Source organism: Aethalodelphis obliquidens, unplaced genomic scaffold (assembly GCF_003676395.1).
Source record: "Aethalodelphis obliquidens isolate GAN/ISIS:26980383/991018 unplaced genomic scaffold, ASM367639v1 scaffold42, whole genome shotgun sequence".
Taxonomy (NCBI): Eukaryota; Metazoa; Chordata; class Mammalia; order Artiodactyla; family Delphinidae; genus Aethalodelphis; species Aethalodelphis obliquidens.
Genome location: NW_020837986.1, coordinates 12,514,774 through 12,541,391, shown reverse-complemented (window position 1 = coordinate 12,541,391; position 26,618 = coordinate 12,514,774). Strand labels below are relative to the sequence as shown.

The 26,618-nt window shown below is 50.1% G+C and overlaps 1 protein-coding gene and 1 long non-coding RNA gene across 8 annotated transcripts in view; one reads left to right on the top strand and one right to left on the bottom strand.

Annotated features, from left to right (window-relative positions):
* Positions 1-441: 441 nt before the first annotated feature.
* LOC113605330 (uncharacterized) lies at positions 442-4,323 on the bottom strand. The gene is made up of 3 exons (XR_003427164.1): positions 3,070-4,323; positions 2,808-2,991; positions 442-1,420 (listed from the first exon to the last, which is right to left on the bottom strand). It is a non-coding gene; the product is annotated as an uncharacterized LOC113605330 (long non-coding RNA).
* A 189-nt stretch (positions 4,324-4,512) lies between these two features.
* The window catches only part of DNMT3B (DNA methyltransferase 3 beta), a 37,620-nt gene continuing 15,514 nt past the window's right edge, over positions 4,513-26,618 (top strand). For 2 of the 7 annotated variants that reach the window (XM_027078596.1, XM_027078602.1), the window contains exons 1-7: positions 4,514-4,762; positions 18,021-18,201; positions 19,112-19,173; positions 20,660-20,767; positions 21,901-22,026; positions 22,674-22,883; positions 24,220-24,378. In XM_027078596.1, the coding sequence (XP_026934397.1) occupies positions 18,027-18,201; positions 19,112-19,173; positions 20,660-20,767; positions 21,901-22,026; positions 22,674-22,883; positions 24,220-24,378 (840 nt within the window). In that variant the 5' untranslated portion in view covers positions 4,514-4,762; positions 18,021-18,026. Of the gene's footprint in view, positions 4,763-18,020; positions 18,202-19,111; positions 19,174-20,659; positions 20,768-21,900; positions 22,027-22,673; positions 22,884-24,219; positions 24,379-26,618 lie in introns of all 7 variants that reach the window. The other 5 variants (XM_027078599.1, XM_027078598.1, XM_027078597.1 and 2 more) reach the window with 5 other exon arrangements.

Genomic DNA, 26,618 nt, shown 5'->3' with positions numbered 1-26,618 from the left:
GTGAACTGGGCTGGCCTCAGCAGCTGGGAACCCAAGGGACAGGGTTATGTCCCTGAGAAGGCAGGGAGAATGCTCATCTCTGCACCTGCCGTGAGCTGGGACGGACAGGAGCGCGGTGAAATAAGTACTCGTTACCAATAACAATGTATTTTTTTAATTTAGCAAGCACTTTTATGGTGGTTTCCATGTGCCAGGCACTGTTCAAAATGCCTCACATGTATTTTTTCTTTTTTTAAAAAATTTTTGGCTGCATTGGGTCTTCATTGCTGCGCGCGGGCTTTCTTTAGTTGCGAGGAGGGGGGCTACTCTTATTTGCGGCGGGCTTCTCATTGCGGTGGCTTCTGTTGTTGCGGAGCATGGGCTCTAGGCGTGCGGGCTCAGTAGTTGTGACACGTGGGCTCAGTAGTTGGCCTCACATGTATTAACTCATCTAATTCTCACAACAACCCTACAACGTGGTACTATTACTACCTCCATTTTACAGGTGAAGAAATTGAGGCACAGAGAGGTGAAGTCACTTGCTCATAAAAATACTGACCATATATGGAGAAGTTAACTGCTCATCAGGCACTTTTCAAGTGTTATTAAAAACCTGTAGCTGCTCTAAAAGCTGAAAAGATGATGGTATAATTCTATACAAATATAATATTTAATCACAACACAGGCAAAAGCCCATCAATGTGTTGATTTATTAGCATGAGGGCATCAAGGATGTCTGTATGTATGTGTGTTTTTTCTTTTTAATGTTAATCTTTTTGGGGGGAGATAATCTTTTTATTTGAGATAATCTCTAATTTACAGAGGAGTTGTAAGACTAGCACAAGGAACTCATGAATGTCTTTTTAACCAGATTCTCCATTTGCTTACATTTTTGCCCCATTTGCTTTCCATTCTCCCTCTCCCATATACATGCATATTATTGTTTCTGAACCATAGAAGGGCAAATTGGTGACATTGTGCCCCTTTATGCCTCAATACTTCCGTGTTTATTTCCTAAGAGCAAGAACATGCTCTTATCTATGGTTTTTTGATGACAGAGCAAATGTCCTTTAAGCATAGAATTTTTGTCGTTTCCTTAATAAATATTGATTACCATCACATCATGATTGTGATCTGTTACAATAAATTTTTAAGTAAGCACTGTTGCACCTCTATGCAACCAGAGGAAAATCTGAAATCAGTCTAGAAAAAAAAGTTTGTGTGCATGTAGTAACATCTATATATATTTTTTAAATATCAAAAAGAAAAATCTTGGGGGTCTGGGAGAATAAAAAGCAAAATCTTTCTTAAAAATATTTCACTGGGGGCCAAAGCCTTGTCTGCCTAACTGGGTAATCCAGCATCAATGTGTTCATTTAAATGCATTCAATGGTCCCAGCAGCAATCCCCTGAAGTCTTCTCTCTCTGTGGCTGAGGAAAACTGAGGTTTGGAGAGACCAAGTGACATTTATCAGATTCACATGATCCTAGAGGCTGGATTCAAATCACAGTCTCTGATGAAAGGTCCCCCTCTTGGACATGGGGCCAGTCCCTCTGAGAATGGATGCTGGGGGTGAGGGTGTGGTGTGGGAGATGTATATGGTACACCCTACCACCCAGACAGTGTGAAGAGCACTGGACAGAGAGTTGGGGGACCTGGGTGCCAACCCAGCCCGTGCTGTGACTCCACATTCACACGGCCAAGGCAGACCCACTGTGCTCCCCTCCAAATCCACAGTCTGCAAGCCTTCCTCATTTAGGTAAATATACCACCCTTCGTGCTGGTGCTCAGGCTAAAACCCCAGGGGTCATCCTTGATGTCACTCTTCCCTTTACCCACTGGAGCCAGCAATACCACTTGGCTCATCCTCTACAATCTATCCAAAATCCAGTCACTTCTCTCCACCTCCTCTGCTCCCACCACTGTCCGTAGTCTTCCAGATCAGGCACCAGACTTCTCCCCATCCACCTCCCTACTCAGGTCTGTTTTAAACATCTGAGTCAGAACATGGCTCACATGGTGACATCCCCGCCATGGCTTGCCAGGTCTCACAGGACATGGCCACCCTGTTATTTTTTCCCTCCTTACTTCCTGTGCTCTGGCCACACTGGCTCCCTGGCTGTCCCTCCCACATGCCAGGCTGGATCCTGACCTGGGTCTTCCCCTGGCTATGTCTTTCCAGTCTCCATTTTACAATATCTTCTTCCCAGATTTATCCACACCCGACTTTCTCTTGTTTATTTGTGTTTCTTGCCTGACACTCCCTAACCAGCGTGTAAGCTCTGAACCTTCCTGTCTGAATTCCTAGCCAGGTAGCTGCCACGTAGCAGATGCTCAATCAAGGTCAGGCTGCATGGCTGACTCACTTTGCACAAGCCCTTCTCTTCTGTGGGCCTCAGTCCCCTCATCTGAAATGGGGCTCCCAATTCTCCTTGCCCTGGCTCCTCGTGGAGTGGCTGAGAGGCTCAAATGAGGTGGTAAATATGACCAAGGAACTTTGCAAACTATAAAGTCCTGTGCCATGGGGAAACATGCCATTTTTCTTTCACCTCCTTTCCAAATGACAGGACAGAGACCATTTGCTTATTCAGACCTTATATGTTTTTCTTCCTGGAGTTAGGTGGTCTGCTGTCCCTAGAAATGCCTGCCATGTCCCCCCAAACCCTACTCTTTGGCATCTTAACTACACCTTCCAGGCATTCCTGGTGGTACACAGACATCCTTTGCCATGTGGCAGGTCTTAGCTTATGGATCAGAAAACAGAGACCCAGCAGCCCTCTCCACAGGCCCACGAACTTCATATAATTTCTTTCCTCTGAAGACTTACCACAGATGGTGGGCACAAGCCACAGGCCCTCTTGAGAGATCTTCTTCCTGCACCAACTGACTGGAACCCAATTTTGGATGTTTGTGCCAGAAGGTCAAGGAGTTCCTGCCACTCATTCACATGAGGCTTTCCTGGTTGCTGAGTCCATTTCACTTTCGAATCTCCTTAGCCTGTCTCTGGGTTCCTAGGTAGAACAAGATCCAGTAAGTTTAGAAACATTTGCCGCTTCCAGAGAATTTACCATTTACTCATTTGCAAATACCTGGTGAGAGATGAAGGGAAAAAGCTGTGGTTTTCGGAGCCCAGGAGTCAGGAAACCCGTGTTCATTCATTCAACAAACTTGTATTGAACTCCTCCTTGTAGGCACTAGAAACAGCTTGGAACAGGACAGACAGATGCGGTTTCTGCCCTCATGGAGTAGAGTTCACAGTGTGTGTGTGTGTGTGTGTGTGTGTGTGTGTGTGTGTGTGTAAAACAAGAATAAGAAAGATGTAAACAAGGAAATATGCAAAGCAATTTCAAATGGCTATACGTGCTACAAAGCGAATGAAATAGGAGTGAAGGAGGGGAGACTGTTCAGGCAGGTTGGTCAGAAAAATCTTTCCAGAAGGTGACATTTTGGGAGAAAACTGAATGGTGTAGAGATCTGGGCAAAGAACATCCAGAAACATGCTTGATGTATTTGAGGAAGAGCAAGGAGGTGAGAAGGTTAGATGAAGTGAGGGAGGGGCAAGGCTAGGAGACGCCTGGGAAGGCAGGCTGGAGCCTGCTCACCTACGGCCTTTGTGGGCCATCTTGTCATCATTCATTTGTTCTTTCATTCATTCAACATTTATTCAGCATCTAACTGTGTGCTGAGACACACTGAGACCTTGCCCTCACAGTCTCATACCTGGAGACACACAATATGCAGGTAAACAAATACTGTCAGCGTAAATACCAGGTATGAGAAATATCAGGAAGTGCTGTTTTCCAATAGTTCAATGCCCCTTTAAGGGCAGAGGCCGTCGAGACCTCTAACAGACTGGGGCTTCTCCTTCGAGTGATGCCAGCTGTACCCCAGAACCCAGCCAGGGACCTGTCTTCGCTCCTCTGCTCTCCCTCCCCTCCCCTCAAGATGGCCGACAAAGGGCCAGCGGGGTAGGAGGGAGGGAGGAAGGACTAGTCCGAGGGTCCAGAGCGGGATGACTGACCCGCGGGGACACCGCAGGGCCCAGGTGGCACTGCGGCTGGAGTGGGGGTAAAGGGGAGACCCGGCTGCTGTGTGACTCCGGTGGGGGCTCTTCCTTCTCTGGGCCCCCGCATCCAGACCTGCGCGTCTGTGTCCGTGGTCGGAGTGGGGGCGGGGAAGACGGGCCCTGGGAGGAGTCTTGAGGGTTGGGGGACGTCGGCGGGGTCCCCTTGAAGGCCTGTTATCCCGGGGGTGATTTAACCTGCCGGGGGGCCGGGAGGCGGCGCCTGTGGAGGAGGAGCGGAGGGGTGGCTCCGGAGTGATTTCAAATTTCCCTCGTCCCCGCCCCCCGCCCTCCGCGCCCGAGGTCCGGCTCTGAGTGGCTGCGGCGGGGGCGCCCCCGGGCGGGGGCGGGGCGAGTGTCGGGCCGGGGTTACAAGGGGACTCGGCACCGCCCCCTCCCCACCCACTCCAGCTGCCCGGTCCTGCCCGCGCCGCTTCCTCGCAGCAGCCGCCCCTCCCACGGCCCGGCGGCCGCAGCCCGCGTGGACGCCCCGAGCGCCCCCCGACGGACGCCACCGGCCCACCGGCAGGCGGGCGAGCGGGCGGCCGCCGCGCCCGGCCGGCAGCGCGGGGGTTAAGTGGCCAAGTAAACGTAGCTCGGCGATCGGCGCCGGAGATTCGCTAGCCGAGCGCCCTGCGCGGCCGCCCGCCGGCCTCCCGCCAGCCTGTCCGGATCCGCGGCTAGACCGCGGAGCCGCGCCCGAGCCAGGCTCTCGGCAGGTGAGCGCCCCGTGGCCCCGGGGAGGCTCGCCAGCCCGAGGATTCCGTGGGCTGGTGGGGGAGGGCATAGCGGCGAGGTCCCGGGACTGCAGGGAGGGAATCCCGTTCCGGGACCTCCTGGGGAGGCGGCTCCCATCCGGCTGGAGACCAGGCATGCTTGGGGAGGAGAAGTCCCTGATCCTACTTGGGGGAAACGGACAAGGAGGATAAAATGGGCGGGGAGCATGTGTCTTACAGCGATACGAGTGGAAGGGATACTTGCTGTGTTCCCGAGACGCAGAGGAGCAAAGAGGTTCGTCCCCAGGGAGGGCGATGGGCGGCCTTCCTGGGGTCTACAGCCGAGGGGAGGAGGTCTCCCACTGGAGAGAAGTGGAGTTAATGGGGAGGGGTATTCTTACCTGGCCTCGGCTTGAGAGGGAGCCTCCTTGGGGAGGGGAACGGAATAGAAGAGAGTTCGGCCAAGGAGGTGAGCGTCCGTCCTTTATGACTTGTACCTGGGGGTTCTTCTGAGGGACTTTTTTTTTTTTTTCTTTTCCGTCCCAGGGCTAGGAGAGAGCTTGTGGATGGGTGCGGCCGAACAGGTGGGCCGGGGTGTGCGCGCTTCTCGGGGGCGTGTGCCAGAGGGGCGGGCTCGCGGGGTACTCCCTAGATGAGCTACGGAGAGCGAGGCGCTGCGGGGCTGCAGGGATGCCCTCGGGAGAGGCTGCCTTCTCCCTGTGCACACCTGGCCCGGGAGGCGCCGGTCCGGGGCGGCGCTTCCCTGCCCCGGCCACGCTGCCTGCCCTGGGGGCTCACTTTCTATTTTCCCCTCTTCCAGAGTCAGGCTGGTCCCACTTCCCAGACTTGCAAACTGAGCCTGAAAACTTCCAGCAGTACCTCCGTGCCCGTGTGATTGTTCGGCGAGGGAGGGTGGGTGTTGAGCCCCACTTCACTGGGGAGAAAGTGGAAATTGGGAAAGAGCCGGCCGATTTAGCAAGTTAGCAACAGAGAGTTGCTCTTGGGCCTGGGTTTTCCCCGTTGGAGTCACGCACCTGTGGCAGGGAAGGGCTGCAGGAGTTCTGGGCCCAGCCCCAGGCCTGGGCCTCCACTTGGCCTCCTTCCCTTATCTGGGCTGAAAGAGGCTGGCTGGGCCGTTGTGCTTCCCCATCCCCTCAAGCTGAGATGTGTATGAATTAAAGAGAATTAAGGACAAGACTATGATTTCTGACTTTCCGCCTCCTGATTTCTGGATGCTGTGAGTTTTGGTGAACTGGTGGTAACTGTTTTTGGGATCCCTGGTGGGGCCCTTGCTTCCAGGGCCCAGGACGCCGACCTGCCTCTGCCCTCCGCCACCAGGACTGCTGTGACTTCTTGCACCCCAGCCATTGGAATCCCCAGGTGCAGACTTAATTCTTCCAGCGTTGAGATGACGCTACCTGTTTTATAGGGCTGGCATACAGTAATCCCTCAATAAAGGCTTGGCATCATTATCTAGTGTGTGGTCTAAGCAGGCTGCCCTCTTTTAGGGGAATGCATAGGTCTTTGGCATGTGTTTAAATCTGTCCCTGTAAATCTGTTGCCCTGTGTTCCTTAGTTATTACATCTGTGAAATAGGAACAATCGTGCTGATAACCCCAATTTGCGTAAGAGCGAAACTAGTTTTTACATGATTTAACCTCTAACCCTCAGTGTTTCCTCAGATGTCTGACAGAGGTAATAGCCCCTATCACATTAGGCTTGGGTTAGGACTCAATGCGATAGTGCTTGGCATAGCAGGTGGTGAACGTTGACATTGTACTAATTAACCGCTAGCCCCTCTTTTTAGGGTGGCCATTAATGAGAATTGGGGATGAAAGGAGGTACCTCCACTGGCCCCTCCTTTCCTGCCTTCCTCCACCAAGGTATTCCTCTGAGCTGTGATAGCTTTTCCAAATCATTGTCTTCAATTTGGGAGTTGGCAGGAAGGAGTGCCTTTGTTCCTTTTTGAAAGGAACATGTTTTTGTTTTATGGGTTGGGGCCATTTTTACACCCCCGCCCAAGTTTGGGGCCTACCTTGAAGGTGTAGAGCTAAGTGAGATCCTTTCCCTTTCCCCATTGGGGTGGAGAAGGCTGAGACAAAGGGCCCAGGGCTGGGGCTGGCTGCCTCCTGCTCCTTAGAGCCATAAGCAATACCTCCACCCCTTGCAATGTTGGCTAGGAGGGGAGGAGGGTATCTGGGAGCTGCAGGGGGCGAAGGGGAGGAGCAAGGGAGGTGGGGCTGGGAGAAGCTGCTTCCCCTCCTTCCTCTCCTCCAGCCACGTGGGGCCTGCAACCCAGAGGGGCCTGTCGCGCTTTCTTACTGCAGCCCCAAGCTTCCTGATTGGGGGGTGGGGGGTGGTTTGGGGCAAGTTCTCCTTCCCAGAAAACTTGCCGTGGGACTGACTTCTTTGTCTCAGACCAGCACTCCTGCCAGCTGTCCCACCTCCAGGCTCAGATACTTGGAAATTTCACCCGAGATGGTCCTCACTAAATCTGAAACTCCTCTTGGTCCAACAGCATGGCAAGCGGCCCCACCTCAGCCTTTGAGAGGTACAGGATCTCAGGTTAGGCACTCTTGGTGTTGAGTGAGTTTTAAAATCATGAATTTAGGGTGATTTTTCAGTTTCATGGTGGACCAGGGCTGGAGGACTACAGAGTTCCTCGTGTTGTCAGCACCCTCTTTGTAAAGTGATGGGCTGATGTTCTCACTGGGCCGAAAATTTGCAGCTGATGGAACTCAGGGAGATCCAGGTACTTCGGCAGCTTGGTGGTTAGTGCTTTTCAGAACTTTCATATCTGCCAGTATCCCAGGACAAGAGTTTGTCCTTCCAGAAGGGAACAAGCCCAGTCCAGGTGTTCAGATGTGTCTGGCTGTGGCTGGAGGGAAGTGGCCTGGTAAATGCAGAGGGAGTCCACACGTGGGGCTGCTGTGCTGGATTACCTTTCTGTGAAGTGGGTACAAGTACACACACACCCAGTAGAGTTGGTAGGAGGATGAAATGGAATCCAGGGACCTTTTAGCTTAGCAAGCCTTAGGGTGCTCTTTCACAAAACGAGTTAGGTGGGGGCCCTAAGTATTGTAAAAAGCCCGTTATGCTCTAGGTCATGTTAGTCATTGGAGTCAGTACACTCACGGGGCCTGGGCTTTGGAATCAAATCTGGATTGGTATTCCTGTTCACTCAGTTTATAAGCCGGTGGTGAGCCCCAGTTGCTCCATCTGTAAAATAGGGATACGTTGTTGGCCAGTTCCAGGGGATGTTGAAGTCAGTTGAGACGCTATAGATTAAAAAGTGCACATACTGAGGATTCAATAAATGTCGCATTATGTGGTAAATACTGAAATATTAGCAAGTGGTCATTATTTACGTCTTGAGAGAAACAATCCTGGTTAGCATTCCTGAGATTTTCCTCAGGGAATAAGCAAAAAGTGAGGAGGACCTGTTTTGTGTAGGGAATTGGAATATTTCAAAAAATGACTTTTATTGTGTTAGATACAAATGAAAATCAAATTTACCATCTTCAGATGCCAAGAAAAAAACGGGTCACGGCCTATAATCTCACAGTCCCAACGTAATGAATGTTTTGCTTTCATTGGGGGAGAGGGTCCTCAATTTCTTCTAGAAGTGGAGAAAAGCGTAGAGAGGACCAGCAGCCCTTCCTTAGTGAAGGGATGAGAATGCAAGGAAAGTACAGAGTGGTGAGGAAAGGTGCTCAATTGGGGAAGGTGCCCACTGTGGTCACCTTTGGGGCCGGCTTCCCAAGCAGATGGAATTAGCCATTGAAAGATTATGATGAGCGGGAAGTTAGAAGTGCATTTTCAGAAACGACTGATAATTGATGGGTGTGAGGGATCCGTGGGGAAATGTTCTTGACCAACAAATTTCCTTTGGGGACAGTTTGATGCTGACCAGGTGTGTGGGAGGAGGAGATAACGGGAGAATTGGGCCCAACATTGTTGGGGACTCTTCTCCTGAAGTTGAGGGAATAAATTTCCTTGAGCCATTATATCCCTTGTTTTCTTCTACTCTTTCTATAACTCTTATTTATCAGATGTGGTTCCTCCTGGCCTGGTAGAATTTTGGCCATTTGTCCTTAAGTTCTGCTTTCTGGTGTCCTCAGCTTTTATGTTTTGAAGGGTTCTTGTCCTACAAATTCCATTTGTAATGATGTCTTCATCTTGTTTTTTGGACATATCCCTTATCTCCCTGAGAATCTTCATTTAGCTTTCAGTGCTCCCTCCAATGTTTCTGAGTATGTCTTTTTGTTTGTTTTCACTGTTTTCATTTCTCATATTTAAGTTTTGAAACTTATCTCCATATTTGAGAGAGACTGAAATTATCTGTGGGACTTAAACCGGAGGGTTTCTTTGTGGGATAGGGACTTGAACATGTCTTCCGGTCTCCCAAAATCTGAAGGAAGTTCTCTGATATATTGGTTTGTCTTATTCCCTGAGGCAGAGGAATCTTTAGTGCCCTGCCTAGAGAGATGTACAGGCCTGGCTGTGAGAAAAAGGTACCAGGGAGTTCTCAGTTTGGTGTTAATCTCTCCCCCTGATCAGGTCTCCTGTGTTGCAGCCTGGGTGGAGAAGTGGTTGCCTACCTGTTTCTCTTCCATCCCTCCCTGCAGCCCCACCTTCTGAGGTTAACTGCGTTTCCTAAGCAGCATTTATTTCCCATTGCGTTTGCTTCCTGTAGCAAATGGTGGCATGCTGGTGCCAGAGCCAGGGCCTTCCACTGCACTTCAGCTCCTGGGAAGGGATGATGCCTTCTTGGTCAGTGTTCCCATTCCTTAGCACAGTGCTGGGGCCCCTGATGTCCTGGCTCCATGAATGTATGCTGCGTAACTTGAGTAAAGCAACAAAAGCTGGCCTCAGTCAAGCCTGAATGTCCTGTAGCTGCGGCACTGAAACCCAGAGGGGACACCGCAGGTGAGCAGGAGACCTCACCTGGGACACGGTGAGAAATGCAGTGGTAGGCGAGATGCCTGAACAGGCAGGTGCTGTCCGCAGGGATTTTGTGGGTTGTTCTGGGTTATATGGGAGGCAGGATGATAGGATTTGGAAAATTCTGAGCAAATGTACATAGAGGTGTGGGTGAAATCTTGTCCTCTGTAGTGTAAGAGCAGAACAGGTTTTGGGGGTGAGCCTACCTTGTTGTTATCTCCACTGTCCCCTGGCCCTCCCTACCCCCCAATTCCTAACCTCAACCCCATGAGGGCAGGGGCTGGCTGGCCCTTGCCTGCCTTTGATACTCCTGCTGAATGAACATAGTTCCTGAAGCATAGCAGGAACTCCTATCTGAATGGATAAGAGTGGCCTTTTCCAGGGTCCTGATCTGTCCTAGGATGTTATGTGTGTTGGGCTGAAAGCACAGTACAGAGTAACTGCTCAATATTAAAATTGTCGCCCTTACCTAAGGCCACACAGCTAGCAGGGAGTGGACTCTGCATTGAAATGCTGTGAAATTTCTGAGCCCTTTGCCTCCTCCACCTGGCTTAGACCCACAGAACTGGCAGGATGCAGTTGGGTTAAGATGCTCTGGAGTTACCTGTCTGCTGACTGCTTGTCTGCAGGCCTGATTCACCACTTTGTTGAGGTGGGCGGGCCCAAACCCCTACCAGGTAATTGTGGCTGGTTTTTCCAAAAGCTGTGTATGTGAGATATCATGGGCTTTTATGAAAAAGCCAATTTAGTATGCAATTCCATTTTAACCTCATATAGTTACAACTTTTTTTCTTGTGAAAAAAGACCTTTTTTTTTTTTGGCCTCGCTGTGTGGCTTCAGGATCTTAGTTCCCCGACCAGGGATTGAACCCGGGCCCCCACAGTGAAAGCCCCGAGTCCTAACCACTGGACGGCCAGGGAGTTCCCGTGATGGGAACTTTTAAGATCTACTCTCAACAACTTTCAAAGATACAATACAATTTTGTTAACCACAGCCACCGTGCTGTATGTTACATCCCATAGTAACATACATAGGGACTTAGTTACATACATAGTAACATACATAGGGACATAACATAGGGACTTCGTTATAACTGGAAGTTCATACCTTTTCATCACTTTCCCCACTTCCCTCATACATTGTACCTAGTTTTTCTTTTTTGTCTTTTTTAAAAATAAGTAATGCTCAAGGACTAATTTTCTGATTAATCTGTAAGTCCTCTCACGGAAGCAACTAGGAATGATGTCTAATGTGCATGCTAAGCTCCCTAGAAAAGAAATCTAAGGGCCAGAAGAGGGAACTAGAAACAAGAAAACCCAAACTGGGGCTTCCCTGGTGGTGCAGCGGTTGAGAGTCCACTTGCCAATGCAGGGGACACGGGTTCGTGCCCCGGTCCGGGAGGATCCCACATGCCGCGGAGCGGCTGGGCCCGTGAGCCATGGCCGCTGAGCCTGCGCGTCCGGAGCCTGTGCTCCGCAACGGGAGAGGCCACAACAGTGAGAGGCCCGTGTACAGCAAAAAAAAAAAAAAAGAAAGAAAAGAAAACCCAAACTAAGGGATGTTCAAGACCTTTAAGGAGAAAATCAATGAAACTTCTCAATAAGGTTGGCAGGCTTGTCCTAGCAGGTATGAGCATTTATTATAAAGCTACCACGATTAAAAGAAGTTGCAAGGGGTAAATACCAAAAAAGAGAAGTGAACCCAGAGACATCCCATTTATATACAGGAACTTTATAAAAGAGGTGGAGTTGGGACATACTAGTTATTATATCTGTCTGGCTTTCCTTATAGGGAAAATTGAGATCCCTACCTCAAACCATATACAAATAACTTATGGTTAACTAAACTTGAACATTTTCAAAGGAAGAAATGTTTCTTGGACAGTGACATTTTTAAGTTGACATTCTGATTGTGAAAGTAACATGGGGATATGGTTGTCCATTCCCCCACAAGCTACCTTCCTGAGGTACCTAACTTTTTACAGTTAGAGGAAAAATGCTGGAGGAACTTTGCTTAATGCACACGGTAGTGAATTAACAAATGGGATTGTATTGTGGGGCAGACTTTCACTTTACATGGCTTCATCTAGCAACAGTTGCCCCATTCTTTGCTTCTCAGTGGTCTCCCCGGTGTGGCTGCATATAATTTAGTCAGTCTCCTATTGATCATTTGTTTGCAGCTTTTGCTACAGCAAAGAAAGGCAGTGCCAATCCTGCCCACAGGTTTTGGTGAGAGCTTTGCGCTGAGTCAATTCCTCACAGTGGAATCCTGTGTAACAGGATGCAGACACTTGGCATGTGAGATCATACTGTCAGATTGCCATTCTCAAGGCTGAATCAATATCCCCATGGCATTGGTATGTGGATGGGCTGAGATTTAAGGCATAGGCTGAAGCAACGGGTGCAGCCTGCTGTGAGGGGCAGAACTGAGGGGGTAGCTTTTCAGAATAGTGATCTCCTTTCTTCCCTTACCCCTTGGGAAGAGGGCAGAGGGCGCTTTGGCTCTGGTTTTGCCAAGGAGGACAAGGCCACAGGAGTGGGCACGGCAGCTCCTAGAATCCTCTGCGTCTCATCATGCCCCACCTGTCATTCTGGGTGACCTGTGGCTTCCTTGTCCACATCTGCACGTCCTTCCTAGGGCTTCCCAAATAACTTGTAGGGGAGGGGGCTGTTTGCTTGCATTTTGTTTACATAGGGTAAAAAGTTTGACTCCAAACTCCAGTTTAAGCTGCCATATCTTTCGGATCTTTCTGTACGTTCCTAGGTTTTCCTGTGAATTATCTAAAAGGTAATGATATATGATTTTACCACAATCCATTGGCAAACATCCAGGTATTTGTTAGTATTTTGCTATTAATGAGCAATGCTGCAAGGAGCATCCTCATAGTCAACTTTTTTACTTGTCCAATTTGACCCCTGCTGGGATCAATTCTTATGATGATTCTGATAAATATGCCAAGGACCAGCTATCACTGTACAGTGACAGTGGTGCATGTAGCCATGACCCAGAGGCACTGAGCAATTCTCCAGACTTCGGAATCGTCATGGATGAAGGGATGCTTCCCTTTGTGAGGCAGAACTGGGACGTCTGGGAAGACGGCACACGAGAAAGCGTAATCTCCAGGGTTTTTTGTTGTTGTTGTTGTTGTTGTTGTTGTTGTTGTTTTGCAGTACGCGGGCCTCTCACTGTTGTGGCCTCTCCCGTTGCGGAGCACAGGCTCCGGACGCGCAGGCTCAGCAGCCATGGCTCACGGGCCCAGCCGCTCCGCGGCATGTGGGATCCTCCCAGACCAGGGCACGAACCCGTGTCCCCTGCATCGGCCGGCGGACTCTCAACCACTGCGCCACCAGGGAAGCCCCATCTCCAGGTTTTAAGGTTTTGTCATCTACTTTGGGATCTGTAGCACCAACCACCTAGGAATTAGGTGGGGTCACTTCATTTCACAGACTATAAAACTGGGGCTTGAGGAAGACAGGACTTTTTCTTCCCGCTTTCCTGTGAATCTGATCTCTTAGGAATTTAGCGGAGATCCCTGATCAGGCAAAGGCACTGAACTGGGACCCTGTTCTCTGTGTGCAGCCAGGTGGGCAGCCTATTTCTGGCCTCCTTGACTTGGTACTGTCCCTGCTGCCTGGCTGCCTCCCTCTCCACTCACCTGGGTGAGCTGTCCCTCCTGGGCTTACCTTTTATAACTATGCTTACTGCATCGTTTTAAAATGTCTTTAAGATCTGACTTCTGGACTAAGGCCTCAATCTCCATCACTTAGTCACTCTGGAAGCCTCAGCAAGGAATCTGCTGATCTGTTTCCTCTGAGCTTGTTTACGCATCTGAAAAATGGGGATCATAAGAGTAGCTCTTTTTGTGAGGTACATATTGATTGCTCCATCTCAGCTATTTCTGGGGAACAGCTAAGAAAGGCTTAGAGTAGTTCAAGGGCAGGAGTCAGGAGTCAAGATATCCCTCCCACAGGCTGAGAAGGAGTTTGTTGTTTTTTTTTTTTTTGAGAAGGAATTTTTTAAACAGGGGAGGTGGGATTATCTTTCAGCCTCTCCCTTTTTACTTCACCAAATCTCTAAGCCCTGGGTGGACTAACCATGGGTAGGGATGCCCAAGTGGCCTCCCCGCTTCCACCACTTCACCATCGTGCCCACCTTCCCCCACTTCCTGCACCGTGAGTTTAATTAATGCAATTAACATTTACAAGGTGCCAGGGAAATAGTTCTGCTGCTGGTGCCAGCCTGGAGGAAGTGAGTGACATCACTTCTCAGCCTTATAGCTGGGTTGGGGAGTCCCTCCCTGAGTCTAGGAGGCTCAGGAGCCTCCTCCCTGAGTCTAATTAGGGGTGCCACCCACCCTTCTGTCTGCCACATTGCATTTGGATACGTCTGACCTGGTTCATTCGGGACACAAGCACCCTGCACTAATGAGGCAGGGCCTTGCAGGGGGAGCCTTGTTGGTGAGCCCACCCGGCACTGCTGCCCACCCCCAAGTCACGTGCTGGACCCCAGCCTCTGGGAAAGGGTCAGAGTTCACCTGCATCACGAGGACGGACCACTACCTCCTGTGAAGGTGAATGCTCAGCTGGTGTATCATGTCCCTCAGCCATAGGGCTCCCGTAGCCCCTGGGATAGATGGTGCATTGTTCATAACTTGTCTCGGGCACAGCAGTTACAGGCACGTGCCCAGGGCTGCCCGGACGTGAGTTTGGTGCTTCCACTTTGCTGGGTGACTTAATTCATCTGAGCCTGTTGACAGCAGGTTGATGAGAGGACTTGCCTCAGGATGGGGTAGGGGTTAGAGGTTTGTGCTGCCTTTAGCGTACAGTAGGGGCCTGGGAACTGTTAGAACAGCCAAGCGGCAAGGCTGTCCTGAAGCTGGTATGTGAGCCCCTCTGAAAAATCCCTTAGGAAGGCGCCACCTCCGTCAGGGAGGTAGTCCGGCCAGTTTATCCTCCAGCGCTGGAACCATCAATCTAGATGAGGCAGCTAACTTGTGTTGGCCATGTTATCTGGGAAATGCCAATTTTGACTCATTACAAGCCAAACAGCTTCATGAGGGAGATTTGTATCTACCATTAGAAACCAATGCCTGGCGCTAATTTCTTCCTGTTGCCAAGAGCATGTAGCTCAAATTCGTGTGTTCTTATTTAATTTCCCTGGACTCTTTGAGCACCTTTAAACAAATCTCACTGGTCAAGTATGTATTATGTTGCCTAACCTCAGTTTGCCCATCTGTTATACAGGGATAATAATATGTACCTCATGTAAGGATTGCATGAATTAATACAGGTAAAGCACAAAAAGGTGCCTGGCATATAGTAGTAAACGCTGAAAAAAATGATCAGGTGAGAGGATTCGTGTGTCTACATGGAGAGGGCCAGATTATCACTTTCTGAAGCAGAGACCTATGAGAGAACCCTTCCTGGCTTTTTAACTGTGGTTTTTGAAATCTGAGTATGTGATAGGGAGAGATGGGGAGGGCTTCCAGGCCCAGGACCAGCAGCAGCACACGCCTGGAGCTGGATCTCTTTGACCTTGTGTGTAACCTGGACGGGAGAGAAACCGAGCTGGGCATCTTTTAGTCATGCCGGTTCTGGACGCTGGTGCGTGTGGTGAAGCTCATGTCATTGCAAATCCAGGGTAATGAAAACTACAGGGAAGGAATTTTTAATGAAATCACATTGAATTATGCCACTAGAAGTAATTATTTTACACGCCCAGCTCACCCCAGGGCACCCAGGTAGCACCAACCAGCCAGGTTGGTTTCCTTTCCTGAGTCTTCCTCCAGTGCCCATGGGTTTGGTACTAGGGGCAGGATTTTTCCTGAATGTTGAGATCTGGCTTTGGGAAGGAGCTCTGCTCACTTGTCCATCCCTCTTGGCAGGCTGGTGGACAAGTTAGCACTGCTGAGGCCCTGGGGAAGCCTGAGGGTGGTTAGTCATAGTTAATCATTGTCAGCTCCAGGCTGCAGGCCCCAAATGGGTCTATCTAAGAGGGAGACTCCCATTGATCCGGTTGGGGGCTGTCTGAGGGAATCCTGGGTCCCAGATGAGAGAGAAGTCTTGTCCCTTGATTTCAGCCTCTAACCTGATACCAGCTCCTCACTAGAAGCCCTGTCTGCCCCTCCCCCGTCTACAGAGCTCCCCTTGGACCCTCCTGGTATCTTGTACCCCATGGCCCAGCCTCCCACCCCCTGCCAGGCCACCCAAGTTATTTAGTTCACTGGTTTGGCCTGAGGCGAAACGCTGGAAATTAATCATTACTTTGAACCACACTCCAGCAGTTTTCCTGGGATACTGGCCACTTGGACTCACAGGAACTGGCCATAGGTCAGACAACGTGTTCTTCCGGGTCAGGGCTTGAGAGTGAAAGGGGCCTAGAAGTAGCTGGGTCAGGTGCTCCTCCTTTTCCCTGGGGCTGGTGAGAGTCCTTAACATGTGTTGAGAGAAAACACCAGGAACTATGAACCTGCATACATACCCTGGACCACATGGCGTGGTTAAACTATATCAGTGTATACGTTTGTGACCCAGGCAGTGTTTCTTTTCTTTTCTTTCTTTTTTTGCCGCTCCGAGTGGCTTGCGGGATCTTAGTTCCCCTACCAGGGATCGAACCCAGGGTCCCGCAGTGAAAGCGCTAAGTCCTGACAACTGGACTGCCAGGGAATTCCCAAGGCAGTGTTTCTTTAACGTGCATATTGATCACCCAGGGATCCTGTGAAAATGTTGATCATGATTTAGTAGGTGCGTGATATTCTGCAGTTCTAACCAGCTCCGGGGTGATTCCCTGGTCCTTGGTCCATATGGGGACTAGCAGAGGTCTAGTTGCCCCACACTCACACCTGGGGGATGGACCGGTGCAGAGGACTGAATTGAGAACCCACGTGACATCGCAAATCCTCAGTGGGACACTGCAGGCCACATCAGTGAGCCCCACAGCGCCCCCTGGTGGGTATGGTGCCAGTGTCACCACTGCAGCTTGCAGCCTAGACGATACTTCTGGAAGGTACCCTGGAGGCTAGCTTGGTCATCAGGCACCATGTGGTGAGTCTCCAAGATGGGGAATAGGGGCTGGCAGTGATCAGGCCCCATAGGCAGCCGGTTGCTGGGGAAACTTTTCCCAAGCAGGGGTCCAGGACAGGACAGCGTGGCACCAAATACTGGAGCTGTTTGGGGGAAACAAAGGAATGGGAGCCTGGGGGCCTCACCCTTCCGATTACATGTGGTTTCTTAAAAAAATTTTATTTTATATTGGAGTATAGTTGATTAACAATGTTTCAGGTCTATTACTGTGATTTTTTTGACTTTGGAGACTAATCAGGTCTGTGTGTCAGTTTTCCTTTTCTATAAAATGGGCCCACAGTCACATTAGGAGGAATAAATGAGAGCAAGGTGCAGGTTCTTGAGGCCAACATGTCCCAGGCAGTGGGCCAGGTCGAAGGTCGCACAGCCCTCCAACGCATCACTGAAGACCTGGCCCATCCCTGAAGACCTGGCCCAAGCTGGTCTTAGCTGAACAGCCTAGTGATGTTGCGGATACCAGGGTGGGCAGCAGTGGGGAGGCAAAGGCCCAGAGGTGGGATGTGGCTGGAGCAGATGGGGAGCATGCCCCTTGTTAAATGCCCCAGTCCTTCCTGCTGTGTCTCCTCCATCCCTTCCCTTCTTGGGAACTTGGGACTCTGAGCCCCAGCTGGTAAGGGAGGAGGAGAGTGAGCGACAGGCCAGCAGACCAATGGGCCCCTGAGGTTGGGGTGGGGCGGGGCTTGTGCTGCCATGGAGAGGAGAGAAGCTGTTCTGTGGGGGAGGAGGGGGCGGGTGGGAAGAGGACCTGGAGATTGAGGGGAAGGGAGAGAGCAAACAAAGGGGTCAGGAGGGAAAATAATGCACTGGCTTCCTGAGGCCCTGCAGAGGCTGGGCAGGGAGAGAGGGCCAGGGGCAGAGGGGACCAAGGCTGGCGGCAGGCAGGCCGGGGCAGGCGGGCCCTAGATGGCATTGTTTGAAGTGGCCGGCTAATTGCACAGAGCAGCCTGAGCCTCATACCACGGCCCAGCCCCCTCCTCTGTCCTGGGTGCTGGCTTCTGAGCCTTCAGGTCGAGTGGCCACATGGAACCAAGTCCCGATCCTCCGAGTTTGGTGAGGGGGCCAGGCTATGGGGGGCAGCCTGGGCGGGGTCCTTGGGCGGGAGTATCACCCTGAGGACAAGTCATGGGGCCTCTCTTGGCCTGAGGACCTGGAGCCATTGGCGGGAGGTTTGGGGGCGTGCTGCCCCCTTGTGCCCTTGCTTCCCTGCTACCCTCCTCATTCTGGCCCTCCCGCAGGAAACAATGAAGGGAGACACCAGACAGCTCAACGGAGAGGAGGACGCCAGCAGGAGGGAAGACTCCATCCTCACCAACGGGGGCTGCAGTGACCAGTCTTCCGACTCCAAGGACGCGCCCTCGCCCCCAATCCTGGAGGCTATCAGCAGCCCGGACATCAGAGGTGGCAGAGGTGGAAGAGGTGGCCTGGCCTGTGGGGAGGACGGGTGGGCAGGCACTGGGGACCACAGCTGGCACACGAGCCTCCGAGCAGACTCAAGGCAGGTTGTGGGGCAAGAGCCTCATACCACGGCTCTGGGGAAGCTCCAGGGAAGGGAAGAGGATGGAGGCAGAGCCCCTGGCCTCCCTATTTTCCAGTCACCTCAGCTGGGACTCTGAGCAAGTGACCCCAAGGCGATGACCCTTGTTCTTTTCCTGACACGGGGGTGGTTGTGGCATAGATAGACTGAGGTTTTTAGCCCTTTTACAGGGGCACCCCTCTCCCCTAGCAGCTGGGCCTGTGATTTTTATGGGAAGAAATACACTCAGGCAGGGAGCGTCTAAGGCTTGCTGCCAATCCCACCCTCTCCTCCCTTCCCCTATGCTGCTCCCAGATCAGATCCCTTGGGATCCTCCCCACTGAGATTTTCTGGCCCAGCTGATTTGGAAACCCCTGTATTGTCCCATCCTGCTATTGAGAACTCCTCAAATTGTGCTGTCCAATAGCACTTTCCAGAGGGTGAAAGTGTTCTATTTCTGCATTGTTCACTACAACAGCCAGGAGCCACGTGTGAGCACTTAATGTGGCTGCGATGGCAGGCACTGGAATGCTCATTTAAGTGGAGTTAGTGACCACTGACTGGGGCAGCACAGTTCTGGAAGGAACGTGTCAGGAGTACCATCAGTAGTGTTTCGGGTTCTATATTTCATGCAGGCCTTGGGTCCTGTTGCCTTACTAATACATTGAGAGGACTATGGGTCCCGAGGGGTTAGGAGTTAAGCCCTGAAGATGCCAGTGGGTTTAGGGAGACCCCAGGCCACAGCCCAGAGAAGAGACAGGACAGCCTGGCGGCTGCCCCTTCCTCAACAGACTTCGGTTCTTTCCTCCACAGGCCGCCGCTCAAGCTCACGACTGTCTAAGAGGGAGGTCTCCAGCCTGCTAAGTTATACTCAGGTACCCGCTCCACGCTCGCTTTCTGGGATTCGGGGGACTTCTCTTTGCTTTGCATCAAATAGGATACCTGAGGCCCACTTAAATTGGTACCCAGTAAATACTTGTTGAGTGAGGAATGTGAACATTGCTAGGCACACAGAAGACTTCCAGCAACCTCACTTAGGATGCCATTTGCTGCCATGATTTGCCAAGTTTTTGAAATTATTTTTTTCTCCATCTGGATGATCGATTACATTGATAAATTCCTACTGTAGTAAGCTGTCCTTTTATTCCTGGAATGAGACCAACTTGCTCATGGTATGTTTTAGATTGGATGTACTTTAGCATCTATTCATGAGTAAAATGAATGTATGATTTATTTCTTGTAATAATATCTGTGTCCGGTTTGATAGCAAGGTTGTATGGCCATGTGGCCTCAAGGATTATGTTTTTCACGTTGGAAAGAATTTGCCTGGCTTGTTTTAGTGGATTTGCAACAATCACTGAAAAATCTTTTACCACTTGTTGCAATATCAGTGTTTCTGCTTGATTAGTTTTTTCCAAGTTATAGTTTTTCCATGTTTTTTCCACTCTTGACATTATTTACGCCTTCTGTTTTCCTATTAATCATATTAGTTTTGTCCATTCGGTTACTTTTTCAAAGAACCAGTGTCAGGCATTGGGACAAAGTCATGGACAAAAGTTGTGGACCAATGAAAACCTACCCTCATACAGCTTCTGTTATCCTCGTGGAGGACGACAAGTGGGCACCCATATGATGAGGAATGAGAGCTGTGTGGGGAACTGGGAAGGGCCAGTGCTGGATCAGAGGCTCAGAACAGCTGTTTTAGCCTCTGAGCACTTCCTCTGTGCCCTGCCTTGGGCAAGCATGCATTATTTGATTCTCATTATAAGCCTGTTGTTCCTTTATAAGGGAAGAACCATTGTACCCATTTTAAAGAGAGGAACGGACTCACTAGAGGCCTTAGTTGGCAAGTGAAAGTTAAGTTCTTAACACTCCGGCAAGACCTCGAGCCACTCACCACTGCTCTGGTTCTCATGCTCAGTTTTTGTTGGGTTTGGTGTGCAGCATGGGACATGCACTTGACACAGGATTGGCACCATTTCTTCTTGGTCACTGTAGCAAGAAGCATCTCCCTTGAGCTTGTGATTTCTCCCAGACACTGTTAATTGTGGAGATTACGTCTCCCTAGGTCTCCCTGCTGTGCACAGCGAGCTAGTCTAACTATGGTGTGGGCACGGAAGGCTTCACGATGCACTTTGCATTGACACCATTTCTTTGGTTTTCTAATTCCACCAAGGTTTCTCTTAAATTCATGATCATGTGGTAAGCCACTGCAAAATATCTTTTGAACAAAATGAGGTTGAAAATCTTTTTAAGTCACTCAGACCAATATTATGATTGTTTTCTATATGATTGGCTCTTCATTTTAAAACTATTTTGGTTATATGACATCCTAAAATTCATAATGTTTCATTTGTAAAGGATCTGACGGGTGATGGAGATGGCGAAGGGGAAGATGGAGACGGCTCCGACACTCCAGTGATGCCAAAACTCTTCCGTGAAACCAGGACTCGGCCAGAAAGCCCAGCTGTAAGTGCCAGCCCTAAGCCAAGGCACTTCAGCCACACGTCAGCCTGCGTTAAAAACCTGGTCCAGGGCCTCCCGGGGGGAACTTTGTTTTTGTTTTTTGCGGTACGTGGGCCTCTCACTGTGGTGGCCTCTTCCGCTGCGGAGCACAGGCTCCGGACACGCAGGCTCAGCGGCCATGGCTCACGGGCCCCGCCGCTCCGCGGCATGTGGGAGCCTCCCGGACCGGGGCACAAACCCATGTCCCCTGCATCGGCAGGCGGACTGTCAACCACTGCACCACCAGGGAAGCCCCTGCCTGGGGGAACTTGGAACAAATGTTTTGAAATTGGAAAATGATAGCGAAGCTAATGAATTATCATTGTGAAGGTTTTCACATGGCAGTTCTCTACTTCTTTGGGAAGCACTCTAAGAAGTGCCCAAGGGTGACAGTTTGCAGGTGGATGATTCAACTGCCCGTTACCTTTGGGAGTCGCTTCTGTAGGTGGATCCTGTGACTTAAAATCTGGAAATGGGAAGGCAATTACTGCTCATGGTCACCCAGCCTGTTAGAAAGCAGGCTGACACTTGGTGACCATGGCAGGTGCAGTTGATAATCTCACCCATGTGATGTGTATCATCCCGTTTTTTTACAGATGACAGAAGACGCTGGTAGTTTACTCAAGGTTAAACATTAACTCTTGTGTGCAGGATTTGAACACAGGTCTGCAACACCCGAGTTCATGCCATTTTTGAGAAGGAAGCATAAGGGCTTCTCATCCGTCTGATGATCCAGTACCTTTGGGAGGAATGCAACAATAGTAATAATGCTTTTGGAAAAGAAAAGTGTTTGATTGAAAGTAAACTTGGATTTTATTTTTCAGTTCAATTTGCAGGTGCCAGTTTCAGCTGTGCCAGGCAGAGTGGGAACTGCTGTAGATGGTCAGGCAGCCCTGCCGGCCACCCTGATCCCTTATCCCACAGAGTGGGGAGTTTCTGGGTGGGAAGTAACCAGTCCAGAATCCCTTCCTGCTAGACCACCTTGTTCACTTCTGTTGGCCTGAGGCTGCCTCCCAAGCCCAGTCCTCTGGGCCCCCTGTCTAAGACCCCAGCCTCCATTCACCAAAGGCCTCGTGCTTATCCTCTCTTGCTTCCAGGTCCGAACTCGAAATAACAACAGTACCTCCAGCCGGGAGAGGCACAGGCCCTCCCCACGTTCCACCCGAGGCCGGCAGGGCCGCAACCACGTGGAGGAGTCCCCCGTGGAATTCTCAGCTACCAGGGTTGGTTCCCCGGACACTCAGACCCCTGCCCCCAGTCTCTAACTGGAAGATCTGCCCCTCTCACCACACCACGGAAAGTGGCCGCTGTTATAACCTGCTTCCTTTCTTCACACTTACCACCCTTTCAGGGTCTTACCTTTCCTTTCTCTCCCGGGTGCTGGGTAAGCTCTTCCTAAGCCTGATGACTTCTCTCCTGGCCTGATCCCTGGATGGAACCGTGGTGGGAATGCAAGAATTCCCTGTTGACTGGGTTCTTACTCCTCCTCGGAAAAAGCTCAAACCACTGATTCCAGAACTGTCTTGTCTCCTTAGTATCTTCAGTGACTCTCTTGAGGCAACCCCACGGGTTACAGCAACTCTCGACTCCTGTTGCAAAGCTGGGCACCAGGGAGCCCTCTCTGAGCATCACTTGTTATCCTGACTTGGTCCTTGATTCTGTCCTTGTCCTTAAGGAAGTTGCTTTCTCTCGCCACTTAAGGGACACTTACTTGTTCCTGGAAAACCATCCTTGGTGGTCTCTGTTTCATTAACTTACATCTTCACTCTGCTTCACTTCTGCTTGCTTGGGAAGCCATTGGGGGTACCACTGGTCTCTGGTCACCCACCTGGTCTGCTGTGGCCCAAGCCATGTGTCCTTTTGTCCACAGTCCCTGAGACGGCGGACAGGATCATCTGCAGGTGCGCCATGGCTGTCCCCTGCCAGCCCCTACCTCACTATTGACCTCACAGATGATGAAGTGGTGCCCCAGAGCAGCAGTACGCCCTATGCCCGCCTGGCCCAGGACAGCCAGCAGGAGAGCATGGAGTCACCGCAGGTGGACGCAGAGGGCAGAGATGCAGACAGCACTGAGTATCAGGTACCACTGGGGAAGGGCTGAATATAGGGAAAAGGGAACACTTACCCACAGGTGACTTACTACGGTTCTTGTCACTTTTATCATAATATTTGAATTCGCTCGCCAAGTACATTTTTCATATGCAACATGGTCCTTGCTGTATCCTTATCTCCTAGACATAACTCAAGCACCAGATTAGTTTACCATCGGATTACTGATTTTCTGAACATGACATCTTTGTACCTAGATATATATACCTTGTATATATAATTTATAATTCTGTTCATCATGTTTACATATACAATTGTTGATCTGCTTCTTTCCCTTATTAGGAACTGGAGTTGCCTCACTTTCATGTCTATAATCCATTGTATTGTGTAATCCATCTAGGGTTGTTTATAATTAACCAGTTGAGCTTGTTGGTTTCACTCAGGCTTTGCTACATACGCATGTGTATATGTATGTACACATATCACGTAGAAATCCTTTTTTCCATGTACATGACTTCAGAGTAGATCTTTTTTTAAAAATTAATTTATGTTTGGCTGCATTGAGTCTTCACTGATGCATGGGGACTTTCTCTAGTTGCAGCGAGCGGGGGCCACGCTTTGCTGTGGTGCACAGACTTCTCACTGTTGTGGCCCCTCCCGTTGCGGAGCTTGGGCTCGAGGCACGCAGGCGTCAGTAGTTGTGACATATGGGTTCAGTAGTTGTGGCTCGCGGGCTCTAGAGTGCAGGCTCAGCAGCTGTGGCGCATGGTCCCAGTTGCTCCGCAGCATGTGGGATCATCCTGGACCAGGGCTCCAACCCGTGTCCCCTGCATTGGCAGGCGGACTCCCAACCACTGCGCCACCAGGGAAGTCCCAGAGTAGATCTTATAGATACAATTTTAATAACCTGCATGATTCCATGGGCGTCTCACCTTTTATGGCAAGTTTTTATGTGCAAGCGGCCAAATTTTTAACGGCTTTGTAATATCCCATTTGATGGCCTGTGGTGGGAATATCCAGGTTTTTTACTCTCTTACTTCCTGTGAGTTTTCAGTTAATATCTTTCCAGATACTAGGTTACATGTTACAGGTTACATATTATAGATCCAATATAAAAAACCCCACGTTCCTGTCAAACAAGCAAGCCTGCCCACGCTCTGCCCCTTATTTTCAAGCCATTCTCACTGAATTTTCAACCAGGAAGTGTTGGAGGTAGGGAATTTCCTGAGGAACTCTGCCTGCACTTGCAGGAAGCCCTGTGTTAGACTCCGAGGCAGTTGCCGTTGGGGTCAGTGGGACAGGCAGGGTTTTTCCTTGGCCCAACTGGTCTGTCTCATTGCGATTCCTTCATGTGGTTTTTCTTGCAGGATGGGAAAGAGTTTGGAATAGGGGATCTCGTGTGGGGAAAGATCAAGGGTTTCTCCTGGTGGCCTGCCATGGTGGTGTCCTGGAAGGCCACCTCCAAGCGTCAGGCAATGTCTGGCATGCGGTGGGTTCAGTGGTTTGGCGACGGCAAGTTCTCCGAGGTGAGTCCAGGGCAGGGTGAGCTTTCATGAGCTTACAGACCCACAGTGTTTTCCTTCCCTTCCTGTTACAGTTGCCTTTTAAGATAACGGCCTGCTTTCTGCAGATGGATGAGACTCTGACTCTGTGTGTCCAAAAGGAGGACAAAAACTTCCCTTGCTCATTGGCTCACACAGGCCCAGAGCTCTGGATCCATGGCCACCTGGGCTCTGTTGGTCCATTTCTCTGTGGCAGAGTCACCAGTATGAATTCTGAGGGGCAGGAGTGGCCACCTGGGAAGATACCCTCAAAGTATTCCAGTGGAGAAGCCTGGAAGAGACAGGAAGGGGTGTCTGACTCAGTCATTTAGTCCTAGGGGCAGAGTTATGGAAAAGTTCTTTGAGTGGTGATTTCAGTGTTTCTTGATTATTGATATTAGCCATTTAAAGCTCACCTTTTGTGTATATATATATATATATATATATATATATATATTTTTTAAATACTTTATTAAGATAAAAATTTGCTTTACAATGCAGTGCATAGATCTTAAATGATCTATGATTCAATGAATTTTCAAAAATGTATGCACGTATGTAAACAATATCTCAACCCAAATATAGAACATTTCGACCTCTGCAGTACGTCCCCTGTACATACCATCCCCATAGGTGACCGCTGTTCTGATTTCTATCACTATAGACTAGTTTGGATTATACACAAACTTATGTAGATAATATAATATATACTGTTTTGTGTCTGGCTTCTTTTCATGTACATATATTTTTGAAAGTTGTCCTGTTGTAAAACTCATCTTTCTTTTTTTTGTTTTTTGCGGTACATGGGCCTCTCACTGCTGTGGCCTCTCCCATTGCGGAGCGCAGGCTCCGGACGCGCAGGCTCGGCGGCCATGGCTCACGGGCCCAGCCGCTCCGCGGCATGTGGGATCCTCCCGGACCGGGGCACGAACCCGTGTCCCCTGCATCGGCAGGCGGACTCTCAACCACTGCGCCACCAGGGAAGCCCAATACTCATCTTTCTTGATGAGAGTCTATGTTGGGGATGAATCAGGCTATTTTGATTCTTACACCTTTTTGAAGACACCTTCGTAGACCTCCAGGTTTTGATTAGAATGCGGCAAACAATACTTTTCCTGTGATGTTGTCTTTAGCGCATCCCTCAATGTGTCCAGAGGTTAGGTGAGGAACAGCAGAACAAGTGGGCTGGGGTGGAGGCAGGTGTGGGAATGAAGGGCCAGCTAGTACATCTGTGGGACTTGGCCTCAAGTTGAGATTCTAGTTTTCCCATAAATTGGGCCATTTGCCATTAAGACATTTAAGTTCTCAAAGGGCAAGAATAATATGACCTGGAGTATCCCTCATGGGGAGAGTCTGCATACAGAGGTCCTCCTTGGCCAGCAGAGGGAGCTGAAGGACAAATGTCCTGGGCCTGTGCTCTCCCTGAAGCATCTAATTGCAGGGCTATGACTTGTGTGCAATGAAATGAAAAAAAACATGGAGTGTTTGTAATTGCTTTGGCCCACTGAGACATGAAATGTGCTTAGCAAGACTTAGCAAGACTGCGTCTGATGCTAATATTTAAGATGCTGTTACGTTAGCATTATGGGATGGGATTGCAATATGGGGCCTGGTGCTTGGGCCGCTTGCTCTATTGAAGCAGTTTGGCATTGGGGTAGCACCTGCATTTCCATGCACAACCGTGTTGAATCCCAGTCCCTTCTCACCAGTAGCGGCAACACTCCTATGGGTGGTTGGGCTTAGAGATTGAGAGGGGAGCATGAGTGCCAGCACTGGGGAGAATGAAATGTCACATGTCTTGTCAGCTCTGAAACCTGAACGCCCAGTTTCATCTCATAATTGGCAACCCAAGTGGTTCACGCATGGCCTGGGGACTTGGGGATGAGACTTGTAGCATATGGATCTGTAGCCCCAGTGGAATTCCTGTATCACCAATTCACGATTACTAAAAAGAGCGTCGTCTGTGCCAGGCACTGTTCTCTAAACACATCCGTTAGCTCAATTAATAAAAGGCTAAAGTAAGTAGACAGTAACTAGTAATCACAGCTATCTGTCATGCTCACGAAGGAGGAAATAACATGTGCAAAACCCCTAAAATCGGAGCATCCGTGGTGAATTTCAAGACTGAGCTGCAAGGGGGTCACACCAGGGATCATGAAAGTCATTTGCTCTGAAAATATCTGTGAACCTGATCCCCAGGAATAAGCTCATGAGAAACCCAGGGC